The sequence below is a fragment of the Notamacropus eugenii genome, chromosome 5 (assembly GCF_028372415.1).
Source record: "Notamacropus eugenii isolate mMacEug1 chromosome 5, mMacEug1.pri_v2, whole genome shotgun sequence".
Lineage (NCBI taxonomy): Eukaryota > Metazoa > Chordata > Mammalia > Diprotodontia > Macropodidae > Notamacropus > Notamacropus eugenii.
In genome coordinates, this window is record NC_092876.1 from 94,124,010 (window position 1) to 94,147,182 (window position 23,173).

A 23,173-nucleotide genomic window follows, 5' to 3' on the forward strand; every position below is an offset into this window, starting at 1 on the left:
ATTTACTAACTCTGCATTCTCTCTGGTGCCAGTTCTAATCTTCCCATTCTCCTCATGGAAAGTCCCTAACCCTTCTTTCATCTTATTTTCTTCTAACATAGACTAAACAAATAAAACAAAGAAAAAAAAAAACTTTGTTTTCCTTAGGAGCAACAAAAGGGAGAAAAGTTCCTGCCTTTTTTAATTTCTGGGTTCCCTCCAAAGAGCTCACTTACTGGTTATATGGGGCAGTAGGTGGCAAAGTGAATGGGATTCCAGGCCTGGAGTCAGGAACAATCATTTCTGTGTTCAAATCTGCCCTCAGACACTTACTAGCTGTGTGACTCTGGGTATGTCACTTAATACTGTTTGCCTCAGTTCTAATCTGTAAAATGAGCTAGAGAAGAAAACAACAAACTGTTCCAGTATCTTTGCTAAGAAAATTCCAAATGGAGTCACAAAGAATCTGAAGCTACTGACCAACTGCATTATACATGTTTTGGGCCATAAGCAACTCCTATTATGCTAAATACTGAGGACACAAAGTTTTCTTCAAAGCTCAGCTCAGAGATGGCCTCCTACCTAGTTCTAGAAATGTTAGTCATGATGATAAGGGAAGGGTATTAAAAAAAAGAATACTCATTATCAGAGAGGAGACAGGGTGATCTATGTATCAGGAGAGAAGTAAGTGATCATCGGATTGCAGATGCAGCTCAGAAAGGGTAGGGGGAGAAAAGAACCATTTATTAAGCACCTTTCAATTCTATGCGATTAACTTTCATTAAGCTCCTCTTATATGGGAGGCATTCTGCTAATACTTTACAAATATTATCTGTGAAAGGCAGGCATCCCAGAAGCCCTGTAGTCTAATTTCTGTCCTGAATTTTACAGATGAGAAAACTGAAGCCTATGGAAGTTAAATGACTTTCCTAAGGTAATACTAGCAATAACTCCCATAAGTGGCATTTGAATCCAGGACCTCTACTTCCAGGTCACTAGGCTGATGTAGACTGGAGGATGGAAGAAGGAAAGATGCAAATACCTGGGCTGTGCAGGGATCAGACAGGCTGCACTCCCCAGTCTCATCCCCAGGGCCTCTGGCTCCTCTGACCAGGTACTAGGAGTAGTCTGGGCCATTAACAGTCAAAAAAAAAAAAAAAAAAAAGCCTGGTCCTTGAGCCCAGTCAGGCTCCTCTTCCCTCCAATTCAGCCAGTGATCTAGGGAGGGGAAAATCCAAAGGTCTTGGGCGGGTATCATTCTTGTTCTTTGCCCAAGGCGTCACCGAAATTTACAAGGCTGCTTGTTGGGGACTGCTTCACTTGTACTTGTACTTGTTTTTTCCTCTAGTCTCACTTAGTCTAAGGCAGGGTAGCAGAGGGGGCTTCGATGGACATAAGTATCCACCACCAGATGCTGGTTCAGGGCTTGAAGAACCTGACACCAGAGGAACTAGAGACATTCAAGCTGTACCTGCCAGACTGTCTTCCCCGGGGCCTCCTGGAGGAGGCCGATCACACCATAGTGACAGATCTCCTGGTCAGTTCTCATGGGCCATATGAGGCTTGGGTGCTGTCTCTGAGGATCTGGAAAATGATGGGCCTAACAGAGCTGGGGGAGCCAGCCAGGAAGGGTAAGGGTCTGCCTGAGAGCTGGAGCTTCCCTCTCCACTTTGCAGGGCTCCCCAAAGTCCCTAAGTTCGTTCATTCTTTTCTTCCTTCCTCCCTCATTGCCTCCATCCTTCCTCTCTCCCTTCCTTCTTTCCTTACTTCCTCCCTCTTTCCTTCCTTAAAATATTTTTCTAGGACTTCTCCCAGATCACAATTACTTTATCTTCATTCTGTATAGATTTTGCATTTACAAGTAGTTTCCCTCTACAAAATGTAAGCTTCTTCAGCACAGGCACTGTTTCATTTTTATATCTGTATGTCAAACACCTAACCTGGTGTCTTGCCCATGGGGACTTAAATCCTCATATGGTAATTTCTGACTTTTGACTTTAGAATAAGAGGATCCAAGTGGGATACATGACAAGGCTTAGATAGGAGGGACTGTCACCTTTATGCTTTTTCCTAACCGTCAAGATGGGAGGAGTGGAATTCAGTCACTGTGCCCCGATACTGGGGAAGAGGAACATCTGGGCCCTGAGGAGAGTTTGCTGGAGGCAAGAGCGTATTCAAGAGATCCCACCAGGGAAGGAAGGAACTGAAGAGAAGGGGAGATGGTTGATCTGGGACAATAGAAGTAATGGGGGAGATTTCAGCTATGGTCTCAGCTAGTAAAGAAGAAAAAGATTCGGGGCTGGGGTTACAGGAACAGTAGAGAAAGGAGATGAAATGAAATGGGTCAGGCTTTGATCAAATATTGTATCTCAGCACAAGGAAAATGTCCCAGGAAGAACCTGTTTAGACTGCTGAATTTAACACAATTACTTAGAATCTGTGCTGAGTCAGGAACAAGGATAGAAGTTCTTTTCTTTTTTAAAATGAGTGCTAAATAACAAGTCCATCAGATGGCATGAATCAGATGGCAAGAATAAGAAAGAATTTGGTTTTGTTGGCGAGTCATGACTCTTTGTGATCCTACTTAGGGTCTTCTTGGCATAGATACGGGAGCGATTTGCCATTTTTTTTCTCCACCTCATTTTACAGATAAGGAACTGAGGCAAACAATATAAAGTGACTTGCCCAGGATTATACAGCTAAATGTCTGAGGCCAGATTTGAACTCAAGAAGATGAGTTTTCCTGACTTCAGGTCCACTGCTTTATCCACTGTGTCACCAATTGCCTGAAACTTTAGTGGGTCATTATCAAAAGGTCACCTCAGAGGCATGTGGTCGACTGCTTCACTTGTACTTTCTTTTCCCTCTAGTCTCTCCATGCCTGTGCCCACTCCCATCTAGGACTTGAAATTTAGATACCCAGGACTGGGAAGGAGAGAAGAAATAGGAAATAGCAATAATTGTCATTTAAAGTTCTAAAGTAGAGACAGTAACTTAGGATCTTTAAAACATTGGTATGATATTTGTGACCCCATCTCTCACTGGGTTTCTCAGACTAGCTCAGCCTTACCAGGAAACACTGAGGTCCAAACCACAAGCTTTCTGGGCACTTGGAACTCTCCGTAAGAGCCCTGGTGTGTGTTGAATGGTTTTGCCAAGTTATTATCAATCTCCAGTTTGAACATCTGATGTCACTGATTAAAAAAGTTAAAATTCCTCTTTTATTCCCTTAGAATTCAAAGACAAGAACCAAGAGGAAAATAACATGAAGCCAAGGTTCTACTCAGCTGGAGACAAAAGGGTGCTAGATCCTCTCCTTTTCCCCACCTGAGCAATACAGAAGATCATCCCATTCCCTTGAGACCCAGATCAAGTCTCACTTCCTTCAGGAAGTCTTCTGTAATCCATCAGCCTACAAAGATCTCTTTTTTCTCTTGAGCTCCTGGTTATCTAAATGCCTTTAGAAGAGGAATACCTGGCATACAGCCAGTATTTAATAAATGCTTGGTGATTAATTGATTCATATATCATATAGTTTCCCAACCAGAGCTCACAAATCATATTATTGTGTATGTGTCAGTCAATATGCCTTTATTTGTGGAGATTGTGGTGCTGAGACCAAGCACAATTCATTTGAGTTCCTCAGGGCTCAAACTGAAATCTACTCCCTAATGCTTTCCTCCAGCTCCATTCCTACTTTCAGCTCCCAACTATCTCCTTATGTACCAGATGGGTCTCTCATTATCTTCTGTTTTTTTTTTTTCCTACAGAGGATTGTGGGTTAGTTCCTGCTCAAGTTCTTCCAGCCTCCTCAGATCAGTAAACACTGTCAATGCTTGTCTTGGATCAGTTAGTTTTGGGGTTTTTTTTCCACACATTTGTCATCCTGGATCTCACATTGCCTGTTAATAGAATCCCATCAGTGAAATTTAAGGGGATATGCTGCAGGAACCTGGACCACTTCTTCACCCACTGAGTGAATTAAAGTCTTGTGTGTTATCGTAGATAATATATCTCCTAGGAGTGCATATGGACAAATACTGGTAGTGCCCTTGTTTGGTAGTAGGGTAAAATGGTCAGACCTACACTGTATTGATGCTAGAGGTAATAGAGAAGTATTGGAGTTTATTGATAAGGGAAATCTCATGATCAGACCAATGCTTTAGTAATTAGCCTTTGTAGTAGTATGGTAGATGGAGAGGGGAGAGGTTTAAGATGAGAGGCTGACTAATTAGGAAGCTAATGTAACAGGACGGGACAGGAGGGAGGTAGTGTACTCTTAGATCTAGTGACTCTGACCTAGCTTTTTCCAGGAATAAGACTGTCCATCTCTAGTTCTTGGCATTTTCTCTGACTGTCCCCCATGCCTGGAATACTCTTCCTTCACCATCTCCTCCTACCGGTTTCCCCAGCTTGCTTTGAATCGCAGCTGAAATATCATCTTTTACACTGTTTTTCGTGATACCCCTTAATACCAGTGCTTTCCCTCTCTTGGGTATTTTCTATTAGCTTGTATATAGCTCATTTATACATATTGGTTTGCTAATTTGCCCAAATAGATTGCAATTCTGTGAAGGAAAGGACGATCTTTTGCATCTTTTTGTGTCCCCAGTGCTTAACATAGTGCTTGACGTATACTAGACACTTCATTAATGTTTCTTGACTGTTTTAACAGTATTCTTATACATATATGTATATATTTAAGCATAGACATGCAGTATAGACACACACACATGTATACATGAACTCTGACAGACACAAAAATGTACACTTACACATAAACAAATTCATTCATGGGCTCTCAGAATGCCATTCCAGGTTATAGACATTTTGTCCTTCATACTATTTTGCAGACTGTGCCTCTTGACATTTCATCATTAGTGTGTTTACTTTTGCTAATTTTCAAAAAGCATATACTCATTTTAAATCACAATCACTTGGGAAATATTCAAATAAATCAAAATATAAAATATTAATTATTAGTTAATTAATAATTAAAATACTTTATTTTAAATTAAATTTTAATCAATTAACTTAATTTCATAAATTAATTTGATTTATTATTTATCATTAACCAATTAATTATTCATTATTTTATTTATCTAATTATTTTATTTAATTATTATTAATTTTCATTCAATATTAATTACATTAATTTCTTATTTAAATTTTAAATTAAGTCACAGTTATCCTTATATACAGATTAGTACCCCAATTTACATTTGAGTTTGACATCACTAATGTAGAGGGCACTCATTCTCCTACAAATCCACACCCTTAGTTAGAAGACTAGAAATGCCTAAGAACTGTGTATGGGATACATACTAGTGAGAATACTTTTGACCAGAGTACATGTATTGAGGGATGTCTTCTGGAGGTGTCATTGCTAGATCTAGTATTACTCTTTGCCAAACATTCTTGTTGGGTGCCATGTCTCTTGGGCTCCTTAGTGAGTGGCATAGTTTCACTTTAGCCCAAACCTTCAGCTCTCTTTCTGGCTATCTAAGACAGTTGGGCCACCTAATACAACCTCTAGGTGGAGCAGTGGATAGGGTGCCAGAAGAGAAGAGAGTCCCTTGATGGACGAGATCCTCTGACTCTGAGGGATCTTTCCCCCTGTAATTCCCCTGATAGTGTCAAAGGCAGAGTTAAAGCCAGGTCTTCTCTGAACCCATGCCCAGTGCTGCCTTTCTAGTGCTCCTTTTCTATTACTTCTTTACCTTTGCATTTTTCATTATCTCCCCCTCCCCAAAGAAGGATAAAATGTAAAGCACATTCAATGAAACAGTAAATGCAAAAATATTAACAAGAACATGAGGTAATACACAAAATCTATTCTTTGTCCATTGTACAAAAATATTGTCAATATGGTTAGGATCAAGTTATGTCATGCTTACCTCTGACTTAGCAGCCACTATAATGAAGTCAGGTTCTGGTTTCCCCTGGGGAGTTAGGGGAAGGAGAGGGTAGGAGAAGAGGATGACAGTAGTTAGGCTTCAAGATCATCTATGCATTCAAAGCATTTTGCATAATAGAAACTTTAACTAATAAACCAATACTCTAACATCCTAAAGGGAAGAGACCACCAAGAATCTCCCAGGAGAAAGCAGAGTGCACCTCACTTCATCACTTGAAAGGAGAGTTCTTCCAGGCAAAAACCTGAGATACACTGGAAACAGATTCAGTCAGTTCCATATGGAACACATGAACTAATTTCCATCCTTTCACAAGCCCTGTCAACTTACAACCTTCCCCTTCCCGAATCTGGATATATAGATATATTTAGGTTATAGATAAATACACACACACACACATACACACGAGAAACCAGCATAAAGATTATTAAATGCATAGGCATTGTTAAAATCTTTGAGAGAGTGAGTGTATAGAGAGAAGGGATGTGACATACTGACATTTAATAGGAGACAGAAGGATATTTATCCATCAAAGAGTAGTCTGAGGAGCAGAAGGAAAAACCAAGAGAAATCAGTATTTCAGAAGCAAGGGGAAGAAATTATCTAGAAGGGAAAATGTGATTGGAAGTGTCAGAAGCTTCAGGGAGGTCAAGAAGAATTAGGATTAGAAAAAGGTTATTACAGCAGCAAGGATAGCTTGTACATACCCAGGCCTAGCTTCATACCATCCAAAGAAGAGGGACATGCAATACGCATGTACACACATACATACACACATGCATGCATGCATACATATGTACACATATACTTACATGTATACCAGGAGGGCCAATATAAGGAAACCTGTCCTACGTCTTCTTGTTCCCTGGAGAGGTCTAATGCATGCTGTGACTGTGCCATTGGCAAAGAGAATTCAAGTTGCCTCTTGTCACTCAGGAATTCTGTCATATGTCATATATCATATGTCAGTCATGAGATCTGTGGCCAAGTGCTTGACCCTTCCCATGACTTTTGATACTCTCAGAAATCCACCAGTGATCCTACTTGGCAGTGGAATTTTATTCTTGTGACAAGGCTATCAGTCAATCTTAAACATTCTAACAAATAGATTTTGGTTTCTGCCCTGGCTCCCCCATTGCACATACTACACAAAGCCTCTTCTCTCCTAGATAACGATGGCTCCCATGAAGCATTCTTTTTGTTGTTGTGTGTTTGTCATCCTAGTTTTGTTGTACCCTGTTCACTGATCTCTATATTAAGATTCGCCCTGCTTCTATCACTGGCAATCCAGGGCCACTTCAGACAGAAATAATTGGATGTTTGAGTAATGCCATCCACTGTCACTAGGACAATTGGTTCTTCTGTCCTAACTCTGTAATAGCCATTCATTCTTCTATTTTAAATGTTTCCATTCAAAATATTTTTTCACTTTAACCTTTATTCTGCACTCAAGGAAGGAAATAAAGATGGACAAATAGAAAGGCCTAGAATTGTGGGATGAATTTAGGTTTTATCCCATGGACAAGACAGAGACATTGAAAGCTTCTGATCAAGGCTGATTATCAAAGTTGTGTTTCAGAAAAATCAATGAAGTTGAAATGCAGGCAAGGTTTGGTGGCTTACCTTGGACACCAGCAGATGTGAGGTGAGGCCAGACTCATGTGGGCTCTGGGCACAATGATGCCCAAACCATTATCTCAGGGCCTTTTGCCAAAGGTACCCCAGCAAATTTAATCCTGAACATCTCTTTACTGTGTTTCTTATGACTTTAGATGAAAGAAAGAAGTACCAAGAAAGAATGAGAGAGAAATTCCAGTTCATGAGGAACAGGAACTCTCGTCCTGAGGAGCACGAGCTCTTTCAGCATCAATTCACACAGCTGCTGCTTCTTCAGGTGTATCGTTACAAGGAGCAGAAACACCATGAGCTCCTAGTCCAAGGATGGGAGCATGCTGAGGTCATGGAGGAACGAGGAAAGCCCATAGAGGTGTCAGCTTTGTTTGATCCTGATCAAAAAACAGGCATCCAACCACACACTGTTGTGCTGCAGGGAGCTGCTGGTATTGGGAAGACCACCCTGGCCATCAAAGTGATGTTGGACTGGGCAGAGGGAAAACTCTATCAGGAGAGGTTTGACTATGTTTTCTATCTCACTTGCAGAGAACTGAACCCATTGGAAAAGAGAGAAATCAGTTTTGCTGATTTAATTGGCAATATCTGGACTGGCCCCCTGGCTTCCATGACAGAGATCATGTCTAAGCCAAAGAGACTTCTGTTCATCTTTGATGGTCTAGATGAACTAAAATTCCCTTGTAATGAGCTCAAATATAATCTGTGCAGAGACTGGAAGCAACAGAGGCCAGTGCCCATCCTGTTGAGCAGTTTACTAAGGAAAACCCTGCTCCCTGAAGCCTCTTTGCTGCTCACTACAAGACTCACTGCTCTGGAAAAATTTATCCCTTTGTTAAACAATCCACGTCACATAGAGATCTGGGGCTTCTCTGTGAAGCAGAGGTTAGAGTATTTCTGCAATTTTTTCAGAGATGAACATTTAGGTAAAAAAGCCTTTAGTTTGGTAGAAGACAATGACATGCTACTCACCATGTGCTCTGTTCCCCTGATGAGTTGGATTGTCTGTACTTGCCTGAAACAACAAGAAGAGAGAGGGCAGGACCCCATTCAGACTTTGAAAACGACCACTGCTCTATACATGTGTTATATCAATTTAATTATACCTGGTGACAAGAACTTTATACTTCAGCACATGAGAGGCCTTTGTAGATTGGCTGCTGAGGGGATCTGGGAGAGGAAGCTGCTGTTTGAGAAGGAGGACCTGAGAAGGCATAACCTAGAGGCAGCTGATGTCTCTGCCCTCTTAGACATGAACATTTTTCAGAAAGACAATGAGTATGAAAACTGCTACAGCTTCATTCACTTGAGTTTCCAAGAGTTTTTTGCTGCCATGTTCTACTTGATGAGCACAGACAAAGAAGGGGAGAAGAGCCCTGACTCCTTCATTCCAGATGTCAAAAAACTTCTGGAGGAGTGTAGCCAGCACGATGCCAGCTTTGTGGTCCTGGTAGTGCGCTTCCTATTTGGCTTCCTAAATACACAGACAGCAAGGGAGTTGGAGAGGAAATTCAGTTGTCAAATGTCACTGGAAATCAAGTCACAATTATTGCAGTGGATTGAGGGAGAAGTCATAAAAAATCATGGAAAATCCCTTTATTTTAAGACTATTTTCCCAGAATGCTATTCTCATTTATATGAGACCCAAGATGCTGAGTTTGTAACACAGGCACTAGTTACGATCCAAGAAATTGAAGTAAGCATTCGCTACCAGTATGAGGCCTTGATTGCAATTTTCTGCATTAAGCACTGTCCTGGGGCTCGAAGAATTTTGTTGTGAGTATCTTCATTTCTGATGTCTTGAAGCCTTTGTTAAGCTTATTGCAGACAGATTGAATTATGAATTTCTTCTGAGGAAACCCAGTGTTCTCTTTTGAACTTTGAACATCTCTCCATTCCAGATTGTCACTCTGGCTTTTCTTTGGGGATACAGAGTTTTCAGACAAAGAGCCAAACAACAGGTCCTGCTGCACTTTTCCTTTGTTTGTGCCTTTATGGAAAACTAAGGTGGTGTTCTTTTCCATCATTTATATGTCAACACATTTAAAAGCACATCAGATTGAATTTGGGTTGTGTAAGTTGCATTTGAAAGCAAAGATGTCTGTGTTAAGATAATGCTATATATCTTCATTTATGACAGGAAAAAAATGATAAAACCTGTGCATAGAATTTAAATATCCAGCTGAGATTAATTAAAGGATCTTCTGTCCAGGCAACTGAAGGCCTGCAGAGTAGGGAAGAGGACAGGGGACTGGAGAGGGAGCAGTGGGGTTGGGGGTGATGCATATTTCTAGGTCTGTGTCCAGCAGCTTTCCCTTTTTGTCCAGGAAAAAAAAATCCCATCTCTGGGGTGTGTTACAGATGCTCTCTCTCTTTTAAGAGCTATCGGGCAATGATTGGTAGGGGAGTAAATTGTATCATGACACCTGTTCTCTTTTTTGAAAACCTTAAGAATGTCCTTGATTGAGGGGGCAAAGCGGAGAGAAGGGAATGGAAGAAGAATAGAGTTCATTCCATGGCTGTTAGTGATAGGAGGCTGCTTTTCATTTTCTTGGCTGGATTACAAGATATCCTCTCTTGTACTGATGTCAATGGGCTCATAAAGGCCAATGGTGCCCATGCTTGTTCATGGTAGAATTTCAGATTCATCTTCAGCATTTTCAACCAGGTTCCCAAATCTGAAGCTCACCCTGAAGCCCAGGTGGAAGGAACAAGCTAATATCCACTCAGGGTCACTACTTCACAAGTTGACATCTCTTGCATATATAAAATGGATCAGTAGGAAATCATTTTCAAGCTAGAAATAAACCCTTACAGTGTGTCATCTTTCAGATGCATTTGAAGCTATCTTTTTGGGGGAGATTGGGAAAGGCTGTCATTAGTAGCCCCTGCTTGGCAGCTTAATAACAGGTGGCTAGGTACTACTTGTTCTCAAGGTTTTCTTCTCCTTAAGATCTTTGTGTTCAGTTTTTCCCTTTATATTTACCTATTTCTATTTCCTTTATCTTTGATGTCAGATCTCATTTATTAGCCATATATTATGTGCACAGCAATAGGTTAGCTTCTGCAGATACAAAGGAAAACTCTCACAAGGAGACTGAGTTCGATTGTTTTGATGTCCTTGGGTTCCTCATATATTAGTCTCCACATATTCTTAAAATCCTCAGGACCTTCCCCAGGAGGTATACCTGGGAAAGTGGGCAACAGACTCAGAACAAAAAAAAAAAATTGAAGGTGCCTTAGGAAGGGAAATTAAAAAAAAAAAAGAATACTGAGCAGTGGATGGAGAAGTTTAGAAAAATAGTCTTGCCTCTCTATCTTGGTTAAGGTTGGGAAGGTTATGTGCTGAATATATTAATAGAAGACTTTGGAATTTAAATAATCTTTTTTAGCACCAGTTGGGGGTTCCATCTCCTCAGCACTGAGACTCTCTGGGAATTTCTGTCCATTATCTCATCCCAAAAGCACTTCCCTATTACAAATTTCCCAATTACTGTCGCCTATAGAGGTGTCTTGGTATAATTAGTCTCCAATTATCCTGAAAGACTGAGTCTATCATTATAAATTTTGGGCTTCTGTGCATGTTACATATTTAGAGATCTTCTTCCATAGGTCAGGTTTCTTCCTGCTCCATTCAACTTAACTGATCTAGACTTTGGTTTCAGCATTGCCAATGTTGGGGTTGAAATTAGAAAGACAATGAGAAAAGGTGGTAAGGAGGAGGGGGGTGGTATGAAGGCTGATAGAACTGGCAGTAGCTAGTACTTGGATTTGCCTCAGATGCCCTGTACTTGAGTCCCAAGCATCTAATCCCACATGTTCTTCTCTCCCTGAGAATTGCTATTATTTGCTATAGGACCTTTTCATTTTTTCCCATAAAAATAGGCACACACATTAATACTAGGAGGCAACTTGACTGCCACTGACACCCACAGTAAAATTCTCCTCTCATTTCTCTCTCTAGTTCTGGTTTTGGTTTCATTTTTGACTTATGTGCTGGTATTTGTGAAGATCTCTCGTCTGTGGTCAACAAGAATCAGAACCTGAAAGAGCTCCAGCTGAGTTACATTAGATTTGCTGATTCATGTATGAAAAATCTTTTTGTGGAACTAAGAAATCCAATCTGTAAACTGGAAAAACTAATGTAAGTCTGAACTGGTCCCACAGCTGAGGTGGCTGCCTCTGTGGGAATGGGGAAATTGAGGTAAAGCACTGAAGAAGATGTGAAAAATAAGGTCTTAGGAGGAAAAGAAAGGATAGTTCAGAATCTAAATTAATGGAAAGGTAGGACAATGAAGAGTGGGGCAGAAGAGAGAGGGAAAAGAGACATATGGTACTTCTGATGCCACTATTTAATATTGGTCTAGAAATACTAGTTTTAACAATCAGAAAAGAAAACAAAATTAAAGATATACATATTACGAAAGAGAATGCATAGTTATCTCTATTTGCAGATGGCATGATGGTATACTAAGGAAACCCCAGAGAATCAGTAAAGAAACTAATTGAAAATAAAATAATAGATTTAGGACTAAATAGAACTTTGAAGACCATATAGTTCAACCCTTTCATATTACAGATGAACAAGTCAAGCTCCTTGACATTAACTGACTTGCCTTAGGTCATACAAGTAGAATCCAAAGCACTTTCTACTACAGCCTCAATAAGGTACCAGGACACAAAATTTGTGCCCCTGCCCATAATGAACAAATCATGTATTTCTATAAAGTAAAAACAAAAAGCAAGAACGATAAAAATATCTATATATTCAACCAACTTTGGGCTCTCTCTTGAGTCTTGCCCCACATCACCCTGTTAATTGCTGGACATTTTAAACTTGATATTCCATAGGAATCTCAGGTTCTACATATACACATAAACCACTGGATTTGGTGTCAGGAAGACTTGTGTTCAATTTTTGCTTCAAACAGAACCCTGGAAAAGTCATTAAACCTCCCTGTGCCTCAATTTCCTTATGTGTAAAATGAAGAGGATAAACTTCAAGGTCTCTTCCTGATCTTAATTTGAAGATTCATTAATCCCCTCCCCTGGTACTCACTTATCTTCCCACAGTCCCTTTTCTGTTAAGGAAACCACCATTCTTCTATATATGCAGCTTTGTCATCTTGACTCCAACTTTAGTTCTTTATCCTTCCTCATTCCCTGTATCCAAACAATTTCTAAGTCTTATTGATTCTACTTCCACAATATCCGACATCCCTCCATTCTTCTTCACCCACATGTCTACAGTCTTATTCAAGTCCTTATCACTTCTCATTTCAATTACTGAAATTGCCTCCAGGTTAGTCTCCCTATCCTGTGTGTGTGTGTGCATGCATGGATATGTGCTTATGTATGTGTCTATCTATGTGTGTGTATGAATGAGTATGCACCTGATAGGATTGTAGAATATATAGGTGTGTGTGTATATATATATATATATATATATATATATATACATATATATGTATATATATGTGTGTGTGTGTATGTGTGTATATGTGTGTGTATGTATGTATATGTGTGTATGTGTGTGTATATAAGTATATGTGTGTATATATAAATGTTTGTGTATGTATATATCTATATCAATATCTATATAAGCACACACATATGCACATTTTGGATGTTTCCTAATTTTCATTATTTGAATGAAATTCTGTTTATTCCACATGTATTTATAACATATATACAAAAATAAAGGAAGACACAAAAATTGGAGAGAGATTAACATGGTAATGCTGTTTTGATTTATGGGTTTAGTGTTATGCCAATCAAGTTACCAAAGTGTTTTATATTATCAGATAAAATAATAAAAAAATTCATTTGGATAATCAAAAGATCCACTCTGAAAGGAAAAATAGGAAAGAATATAAACAAAAGACATTAACAGATATCAAACTATTATAAAGCATTAGAACCAAATCTATTTGGTAGTGGTTAAAACAGAAGAGTAGATAAGGAAAAGAGCTAAGATAAAAAATAAACAGAAACCTTTGAAAACAGTATCCCACTGTTGGATAAAGCCAACAATATAATTTACAAGGGAAGGGATTCCCTTTTCAACAAGTCCAGTCATGAAAACTAGAAAGCAGCTGGGTAGAAATTCAGTCGATTCTCATACCATGTATGATAGTAAGCTCAAAATGGATTAGGTGAACTAAATATAAAAATCCACACCATAAAAATAATTAGATAAGAACAGAATCGGGTATCTTTTATAACTATGAATAGAGGAAATTTTTTGAATAAGATAGATAAAAGATCAGAAAATGTAAAACATACAAGATTGATCATAGTTCACTTCTATTCCCTCTTTCCCTAACCCTCTGGAAAATTGGATTCTACTCCTGGAACTCTCTTTGACTTTGATAGGCCAGCTCTGGCCTTGTTTTGCTCTCTCCCAGGCCGACTTCTCTATTACACTTCTCACACATTTCCACCTATGCCACTCCTTAACCCCCAGACAATCGTATTCCAACCCTTGCCCCTTTCTATCTCTCCTTTATTTGCTATTTTCCCTATGAAAATGTAAGATCCTTAAAGGAAGTGACCGGTTTGTTTTTATTTATATTCTTTTTTTAAAATTTATTTATATAGCACTTGGCTTTAAATATTTTATCTGTTTATCAAAATAAAAGAAAAAATAGTATAGAAAATATTTCATCAAATACCAATCATAAATGTCTGATATCCTGAATTGATATGAAATTAACACAGATAATTAGGTCAGTAGATAGGAACAAAAAAGTGGTGAAAAATAAATGGCCACATGAAAACATGATCCAAATCACTCTTTCTAAGAGAAATATAAATTAAAAACACTCAGGTTTTATCTTTTTGCTATTCAAATTGGTAAAGATGACAAAAAATGAAAACAGCCAATCATGGAGATACTGTGTGAATATATGAATACTAGTGCTCTGTTCACAGGATGGTGAATTGGTCCAAGTATCCTTGATATTCATTTAGAACTATGCCAAAAAATTAGAAATCATCCATGCCTAACAGAAACCATTTTACCTAATTATATGCTAACGAATTGATAACTTAGAAGTAACATAGGAATATTTGCAAAAATATGAAATGCCCAGATTAGCAAAAAGAGAAGTAAACTATTTCAACAACCCATTAGCAGTAAAAAGAAATTCCACAAGCCATAAATGTGCTTCCAAAGTATAACTAAACTTCATGATCAAGTGGATACCCAAGTGAATTTCCTCAATTATTCAAAGAACACAGATTCCAATAATATATTAAAAATTTGCTATAATAAGAAAAGGCAAACTTTGAATATTTTTCTCTGATGTAAATAAGTTTTTGACAACTAAGCCAGGGAAAACAAAGCAGAGAAAGTAATCCAAAGACCATTAACTCTAATGGAAATTGACACACACCCACAAAAATAAAACATTATTCAGAAGTCTATAACAGTGTGTTATATGATCGTACACTATGACTAGGGTTGGTTCAACATATGGAAGACTATAAATAAAATAAGCTATGTTAATAATACAAATAGTAAAAACCATATAATATCAAGAAATGCTGAAAAATATTTTGAATAAATCAATCCTTTTTTAATTTAAAAATCTAGAAATCATAGGAATCAATGGACTTTTCCTTAATATAGCAAACTGTCTTTAAGTCAAAGAATAAAATTATATACATTGAAGATTCCTTTCCAGTAAGATCAAGGGTAAAACAAGAATGTCCATTATCAACTGCCAAGCCTAGAGGCCTGTATTGGGCTACCCGAGTCTTCCTTACCTCACCTCCCGAGGTCTTCGGCTGGCCACGCCGGATGCACGTATGAGAGAAAGGACGTTCCAGAGTCAAACAGGGGTTGAGCTTTATTACAGGGTTTCGGTTACAAGTGCAGGGGCTCTTCTTTCTTAGGACGAAGAGGGGGAGATTTCCTAAGAAGGCTAAGCTTAAGGGAATGGAAGTAGAAGTACAAGCGGGGGAGAGAGGGGGAGGGGAGAGAGGAAAGAAAAGAAGCGGAGCCCTACTTTTCTCTTTGGCTCCACACGTGCTAAGAGCTTTTAGGCTTCCTCAATCCTACTTAATCTTCAGCCACACAGTTTGCATCTCAATACCGTGCTGTTAGGTAACTAGGTGTGCTCCAATCCGGGACGACCTCGAGGGCAGGGAGACTCCACCCATCAGGTATCTCCGGGGGAGAGGCGGAAATACCCGAGCTAGCCGAGCTAGCTCGGTCTGACCTTCTCGAACCCCCGCTGTTCATGGAGGGCCTCGTAAGACTCTAAGATTTAGAAGTCCCACTTTTACCTGCCCGAGACTGTCCACACGGAATTGAGCTTCCAGTCCCAACATATCCCCTTCTTTGTTATGCGCGGAGCGCACCTGGCTCTAGAGCAAACAGTGGCTGGAGGCTGAGTGGATTAGGAAGGCCTTTAGCATATGAGTACCTTACAACAAGACTTCATTCACACAGAAATCTGCAGCTAGCACAACTGACAAAGGGAGGCATCAAATAAAACAAAGATGAAACTAAATGGCTGAGTTACAACTGGGGAAGTGCAATCAACTAAAATCCCAAAGCATATTTTAAGAGAAGCAGGTGGTGTAGGCGCCTTACACCACCACTCCCTTAATCTTGCAAATGGATCTATACAGGTGGAAAATTGGTCACCTCCTCCCCACCCAAGTGTCCTGGGTTTGTGATATCAAAGTCCTCATTCAGCTGGTGAAAAAAAGGATGCCTAGATGGGAAACTGTCAGCAGCAGTGTCTGCGGTTGTGATGAGGGCTGCCTCCTCTCTGGGCAGCAAGGTTAAAGCTGTCAGCAGCAGGCTCAGGTGGTGTATGATCCTTCTCCGGGGTCTCCGTCGTCTCCGACCTCGGTTCCCACCTACGGATCCTTCTAATGGGAATCCATGCATCACTTTTTCCTGTGGAGACACAAACATACCCTCGACCCCCTATTAGTATCTTAAAATGTCTCATAGCTGGAGTAGTATGTGCGTTCCTTGAGACAGCTGTATCAGGCTCTGATTGTATTAGGCCTCTTGATCTTAGCTCTGATTGTATTAGGCCTCTTAATCTTAGCTCTGATTGTATTAGGCGACCTTTTCCCCTTCTTTGTTTAGCGAGGATCGCCTTTAAGGTAAAATTGATAAGAATGCATAGTGGCTGGTTACTTTGGTATAGCAGCTGCCAGGAGCTTACAAATGCTTGATTAACATCTGTAAGGAACCTGAACTTTACTGATTTTTTCTTTATAACAAACACAGAAGCATTCCAGGGTGCTAATTGCTCCTTAACCAGTATTTGTAATGCCTGGAGTTTTTCTGAAGTCAGAGACCATTGCTCCACCCAAATCGGGGTGTCTGACTTCCAATTCAAGGGTGGGGACTCCAGTACAACTGCAATGGCCCTTACTAAAAATTTGATAGCTTCATCCCGAGGCGGCTCATAATGTCCCTGCCCCAGATGTTAAAACTAAGTCCTGGAATCACCAACGGCCATACGGTCCTTTGGCGATCCTCTGCCTCCCACTTTACTGGGTGCATTGTCTCTAAGGTATTTTGGCACCCTCCTATTCCCCACACTGGTCTCTGGCTTTCTTTAAGCTTCCAGTGCCTTAAGGGAAGGGCAATAGCTATGGGAAGCTGATCCTGGCCCCTCCCTGTACTTATTTCTTTCTGCCCAGGGGTAAGGCAGGCTCTAGCTAAGCTCTTCCAGTCATTAGGAGTCAGAACGAACTGACCGCTGAGAGTTTCAAGCATGGCTATAACAAAGGGTGAATTAGGGCCATGCTTGGTACAAGCCTCTTTAAGAGTCGCCACTCTCTTCCACTCTATAGGTATGTGGCTCCTCCGAACCCCACCAGGGACACTGGGGTCCGCTATTTCTAACACAGGAAATGTCCCTACATCTGCTCCATTCTCTATAGCCTTTCCCATTCCTTCTTCCAAACTGGACTGTGGCCCTGAACTGTCCGACCAATGGAGCAGGTTATAAGGAGGCGCGGAGGGAAGGCACGGCGTATTCTCCCCTGCCTCGCCTTTCCCATCCTCTAGATGGAGCTCCGAACCTATTTTTTCTCTACACTCCTTAACTTTCTGCTCGCCAGGGTTCTGCTCGCCAAGGTCCTCCCCTCCCCTCTCTCCGCTTCCACTCTTATTCCAATCCCGCCCTGGCCTCTCCGGCCCTTCCTTACAAAATTCTCGGAGGTCGTTTAACTCTATTGTGACCCCCGCCTCCCTGCCTTCCCTGTGAAGTTTCTCAGCCCAGATCTCCTGTTCCTCTGGCTTTATTACTGGCAATTGATTCCTCATCCCTGCCCTTTTCCCAGGGGTTTGGGAAGCTTCTCTCCCCTTTCTCTCCTTCCGAATCTAGGATTCGGGACTCGCTTCTTTCACAGCCCCTTCCGGGTGTACCCCAAAAGCACCCAGGATTATCTACGCTCCCAATCCCTGTTGGGGCGACAACTGCCAAGCCTAGAGGCCTGTATTGGGCTACCCGAGTCTTTCTTACCTGTCCAGGTCTTCGGCTGGCCACGCCGGATGCACATATGAGAGAAAGGACGTTCCAGAGTCAAACAGGGGTTGAGCTTTATTACAGGGTTTCTGTTACAAATGCAGGGAGTCTTCTTTCTTAGGACGAAGAGGGGGAGATTTCCTAAGAAGGCTAAGCTTAAGGGAATGGAAGTAGAAGTACAAGCGGGGAGAGAGGGGGAGGGGAGAGAGGAAAGAAAAGAAGCGGAGCCCTACTTTTCTCTTTGGCTCCACACGTGCTAAGAGCTTTCTGGCTTCCTCAATCCTACTTAATCTTCAGCCACACAGTTTGCATCTCAATACCGTGCTGTTAGGTAACTAGGTGTGCTCCAATCCGGGACGACCTCGAGGGCAGGGAGACTCCACCCATCAGGTATCTCCGGGGGAGAGGCGGAAATACCCGAGCTAGCCGAGCTAGCTCGGTCTGACCTTCTCGAACCCCCGCTGTTCATGGAGGGCCTCGTAAGACTCTAAGATTTAGAAGTCCCACTTTTACCTGCCCGAGACTGTCCACACGGAATTGAGCTTCCAGTCCCAACAATCAACACTGCTATTTTAATGTAGTATTAGAAATGCTAACTTGAGTAATAAGAAAAGAGTTAGAGAGAATGAGCATAGGCAAAGAGAAAACAAAATTGTCCCTTTTGCAGATAATATGATGGTGTGTTTGTAGAATTCTAGAAAGTCAGTTCATCTCTAGAGTAAAAAATTAATTGAAATAATAACTTTTGCAAAGTTTCAGAATATAATAAAAAAATCTGATATACTATTATTCCTCTATCTAGCCAACAGAATTTGTGGAAAGAGCTGAAAAAGATAGTACATTCAAATAACTACAGAAACTATAAAATATTTGAGAATATTATGAAGATTCACCAAGACACCCTATGAATTGCACTATAACACACTCTTTGTTGAATTAATGGCAGACCTAAATAATTGGAGAAATAGTGATATCTCTCATTAGAGTGTCAGATCAATACATAAAAAAAATGACAATATTACACAATCTTCTTATTTACTACCATGCAATTCAAATTTCCAAAAGAATATTTTTAGAGATGTAGGGGGGAGAAGTTCAAATGGAAGAGCAAAAGATCAAGAATATTGTGGGTAACAACAAAGCAAAATGGGAAGGAGGCTGTCTTTCATTGTCATATTTTAAATGACCTTACAGAACAGTAATCATAAAAACAATTTGGTATAGGTTTGAAAAAGGGATCAATTTATGTAACGGATCAGGTATACAACATAAAGAAGCAAACAAACACAACAGCATAGTGTTTGATAAACAACTCAAAAACCTTAGTTATTTAGGAGAAGGACTTGTTAGGTTTAAAAAAAAAAAACTGGTAGGAAACTATGTAGCAATCCAATGGCAGAAATTAGGTTTAGGCAAAACATCATACCATATACCAGGGTAAGTTCCACATGGATATATGATCTCCATATATAAATATCCACATCTTAAATCAGAGGAATAAGGAAGCAATTATCTTTCAGATCTATGGAAAGATAATAAGTTCAAGACTAAAAAGTGAGAGGGGATCACACAAGGAAATATGGTCAATTTTAATTATCTAAAGTTGAAAGACTTTTTCACAAATCTAATATAGTAAAAATTTCAAAGCAAAGAAAAAATGAAAAATATTCTCATCAAATTTCTCTGATAAAATTCTCATACTCATGACACATAAGTAACTGTTTCAAATTTATAAGATTAAAAGTCATTCCCCTATAAATAAATGGTCAAAGGATATGAAAAAGTAGTATTCAAAAGAAGAAGCTAACAACAATTATGAAAAAGAAAATGGTTGAAATGAATGAAATGAAAAATGAGTACAAAAGTGCTATAAATCAGTAAAACAACTAGAAAAATGAAAATTAAGACTGTTTTGATGTTCTATCTCATACCTATCATATAGGCAAAGATGGTAAAAATGAAAAATGACAAATGTTAGACTGGCTTTGGGAAAACAGGTACAGCAATGTGTCTATGGAGGAGCTGTGACTAGTCCAGTCTTTCTGGAAATCAGTTTGGAACTATACCCAGAAAAATCCTTAAATATTTATAATATTTGACCCATCTATGCTACTACTTGTACTATACTCTAAAAATCATAGAAAAACAAAAGGGATCTATATATTCAAAAATATTTATATCAGTGCTCTTTGTGGTAGCTAAGAACTGGAAATTAAGATGCCCTTCAACAGGGAAATGCCTAAACAAATTTTAGCGTGTGAATCAAATGGAGTTTTATTGTGACAAAAACAAATGATGAAATGGACAATTTCAGAGGTAATTTAGGAAGGCCTTTGTGAATTAATGGAAATCAAAGTGAGCAGAACGAGGAAAACAATTCATTCAAAGAGGACATTATAGAACAAAACAACTAAACTATGAGTCCAAGAGAGAGAAGATGAAATATGTCCTTCACCTCCTGATAGAGAGGTGACTAACTTAAAATACAAGAAGACTCATGCATTTTTGTACTTTGACAATGTGATCATTTGAATAACATTAATATACCATATGTTATCAGTATTTGCAGTTCTATATTAAGGGCATTAGTGGGAGGGGAGTTGCTTTTTCCTTTGCTCATATACACACACATGCATATGTACACACATTAGAGAATATATGAATATATGATTGTCTATATATGTTCATATATATATGTGTATATGTATATGTGTACATGTGGATGTATGTATATGAAATGTGTGTATGAAAGTATTGTAAAAATAAGGGCTATCAGTGGAAATTTTTTCTAAATAAGAATAATTACATGAGTATGTACAGCCTAGTATAGTGGCACAGTGTTGAAATGTCAAAGATACTGAGTGTTCTCAAGAAAGATGAGTTGAAATTAATAAATTAATTTCTATCTCCTTTACTGCATTATTAATCCTCATAATTCCTAGTCAGCATAAACTTCTTTCTCATTTTCTTCCCCTTCACATGTCATGTGGTTCACCCAATGTGGCACAGGTATGAAGATCATCAGAATGGTCTCGTGAATTAGGATATTAGGAAAGGAAAGTTTTTAAAGAAATTGAATTGTTTACCATGGAATGGGGATGTAGATAGATAATAGCTATAAAGAAATGGTGGCTCTGACCTCCTTTCCAGAAGGAGAAGAAAGAAGAATATGTTGGAGAAACAAATGGATCATTTAAGCTGTAGTTATGTCTCCTACAGATTGGAAGACATCGCACTAACTTATTCAGATTGTCACAGTCTCTGTTCTGCTCTCAGTATCAATGAGAGTTTGAAATACCTGCACTTGAGAGACATTGTATTTGAGGATGATGGCATGAAGCTGCATTGTGAGATCTTGAGAAAAAACAACTGTCAGCTAGAGACACTAAGGTGAGTCCCCATCAAAGTCCTCTCTTCAGAGCCTACAGAATAGTAGGGATATAAGATTAAAGTCACCAGGAAGAAGAACACTGATTTGGGGAGGGTGGCTACAAGCTGCCTGTCGGAGATCGGGGAGGGTTTTTTATTCTTTTACTCTTCTAGGGAATTTTGCACAATAGACCCTTCTCTTTGTTCAGGGAAGTGCCCCCTCCTTCTGATATCCTGTTAAAACCTTTCTGACCTTGCTCTTTGACTTGATAAAAAGGTACCTTATGTTGTCTTCAGTCTATGTTTCTTATGCTAGAGTACTTTAGTTCTAGTGTGAGAAGGATGAATTGCACTGATAGGCAATAGTGGGGAAAAATAGCCACTTATTTCAGTGAATAAATATTATCGAAAGGGTCCTTTTTCGTGGAGAACAGTCTCCTTCATACTCCTTCCCCCCAGCTTTAAGGTCTGCAAAACAGGTGCCTTCTCAGCCTACTCTCTGCATAGCTCTCTGGTAGATGTGGGTCACTGCTCCTAAGGACAGTAGAAGCAGAGCTGTCATCACCATTGATACTGTGGCTCTTGTCTCACTTGAAGAGTTGGTGGAGGTGGAGGAGGTGTTGAGACTTCATGGCACTGACACCAACCTAGAAAAGGCAGAGGTGGCAAAATCAGGGAGGAGTTAGTAAATCTCCTTTTGACTAGAACAGAGAGAGAGAGAGAGTAAAATAAAGAAGGACTACCCCCTCCACCATTGTGGATACTATCCCTCTCTCAATACATTTTTGGTTTCTATATCACAAAATTACTTTATATTGATTTTATTGTACACACACACACACACACACACACACACACACACTTCAGATCTTTCTGTGCAAACTGTTATCTTGTACAGCCATCCTGTACTTACACAGTTGAATTTTTTTGTACCCTGTTTGACACATTTTAGAATTTTGTTTGGAAACAAAGTGAAGCATTCTGGCCTCTTCCTTGAATTACACACCTTCTTCTCTTTTTGAATATTGAAACATTTTTCCTTCTCCAGTCCTGTGGCATTCTTAAGTTCTTCCACATGACGTCTAAACTTATCAACTAATTTGTTACTTTGAGGGTTGCCTCACGAGGGAGATACTTATATTAGGGAAACCAAAAGTCTAACCCCTGTCGCTGTCCCCATCCACTATCCCAAATACAGATATAGGGCTACATGGGGGTCTGAGTGGGAAAAAATTTAGCAGTCTTTTTTTTTAAATTTATCAACCAAAGGGCATTTTCAAAGAAACTAAATTTGATGAGGATAAAATTAGATTTATTGAGTATGATGTTTCTAAATGAACTGTGGATTTGAGCTCTTTCCTACAGACATGTGGGTAGTGAATGAGTGCTGAAGAATGTAATTGATCATGTCCTCTATGTCTTTTTTGTTTCTTTCAGAATAACTCATTCTGGAATATTTGGTGTTTGTGTTCCGAGTTTTTTCTTTGCTTTGTGCATCTATGAGAGCCTGAAAACCTTGGACCTGAGTTTTACTCATCTTGAGGAGGGTGAAGTGAAACTTCTGTGTAATGTTTTGACAAATCAGGAGTGTAAACTACAGACACTCAGGTGAGCCCCTATGAGTTTTCTTGGGGTGAGTATCTTTGGTGTGGTGGTGAAAGAGGTAAGTAGGGAGGGAAGGTGGAACATAAATTTGGGTAAGAGATTGGAAACTCTATTCTTGAGTTAGGTTTAGGGATTGAGGTCTCATGTTTTCATTGCTATAGGGAATTTCAG

General features: G+C 39.6%; 1 protein-coding gene across 1 annotated transcript in view; it reads left to right on the top strand.

Annotated features, from left to right (window-relative positions):
• Nucleotides 1-1,366: 1,366 nt before the first annotated feature.
• LOC140507621 (NACHT, LRR and PYD domains-containing protein 12-like) overlaps nt 1,367-23,173 on the top strand; it is a 28,739-nt gene continuing 6,932 nt past the window's right edge. The window contains exons 1-5 of the mRNA XM_072615638.1: nt 1,367-1,610; nt 3,750-3,792; nt 7,665-9,299; nt 21,305-21,418; nt 22,835-23,005. Of these exons, the coding sequence (XP_072471739.1) occupies nt 1,367-1,610; nt 3,750-3,792; nt 7,665-9,299; nt 21,305-21,418; nt 22,835-23,005 (2,207 nt within the window). The remainder of the gene's footprint in view (nt 1,611-3,749; nt 3,793-7,664; nt 9,300-21,304; nt 21,419-22,834; nt 23,006-23,173) is intronic.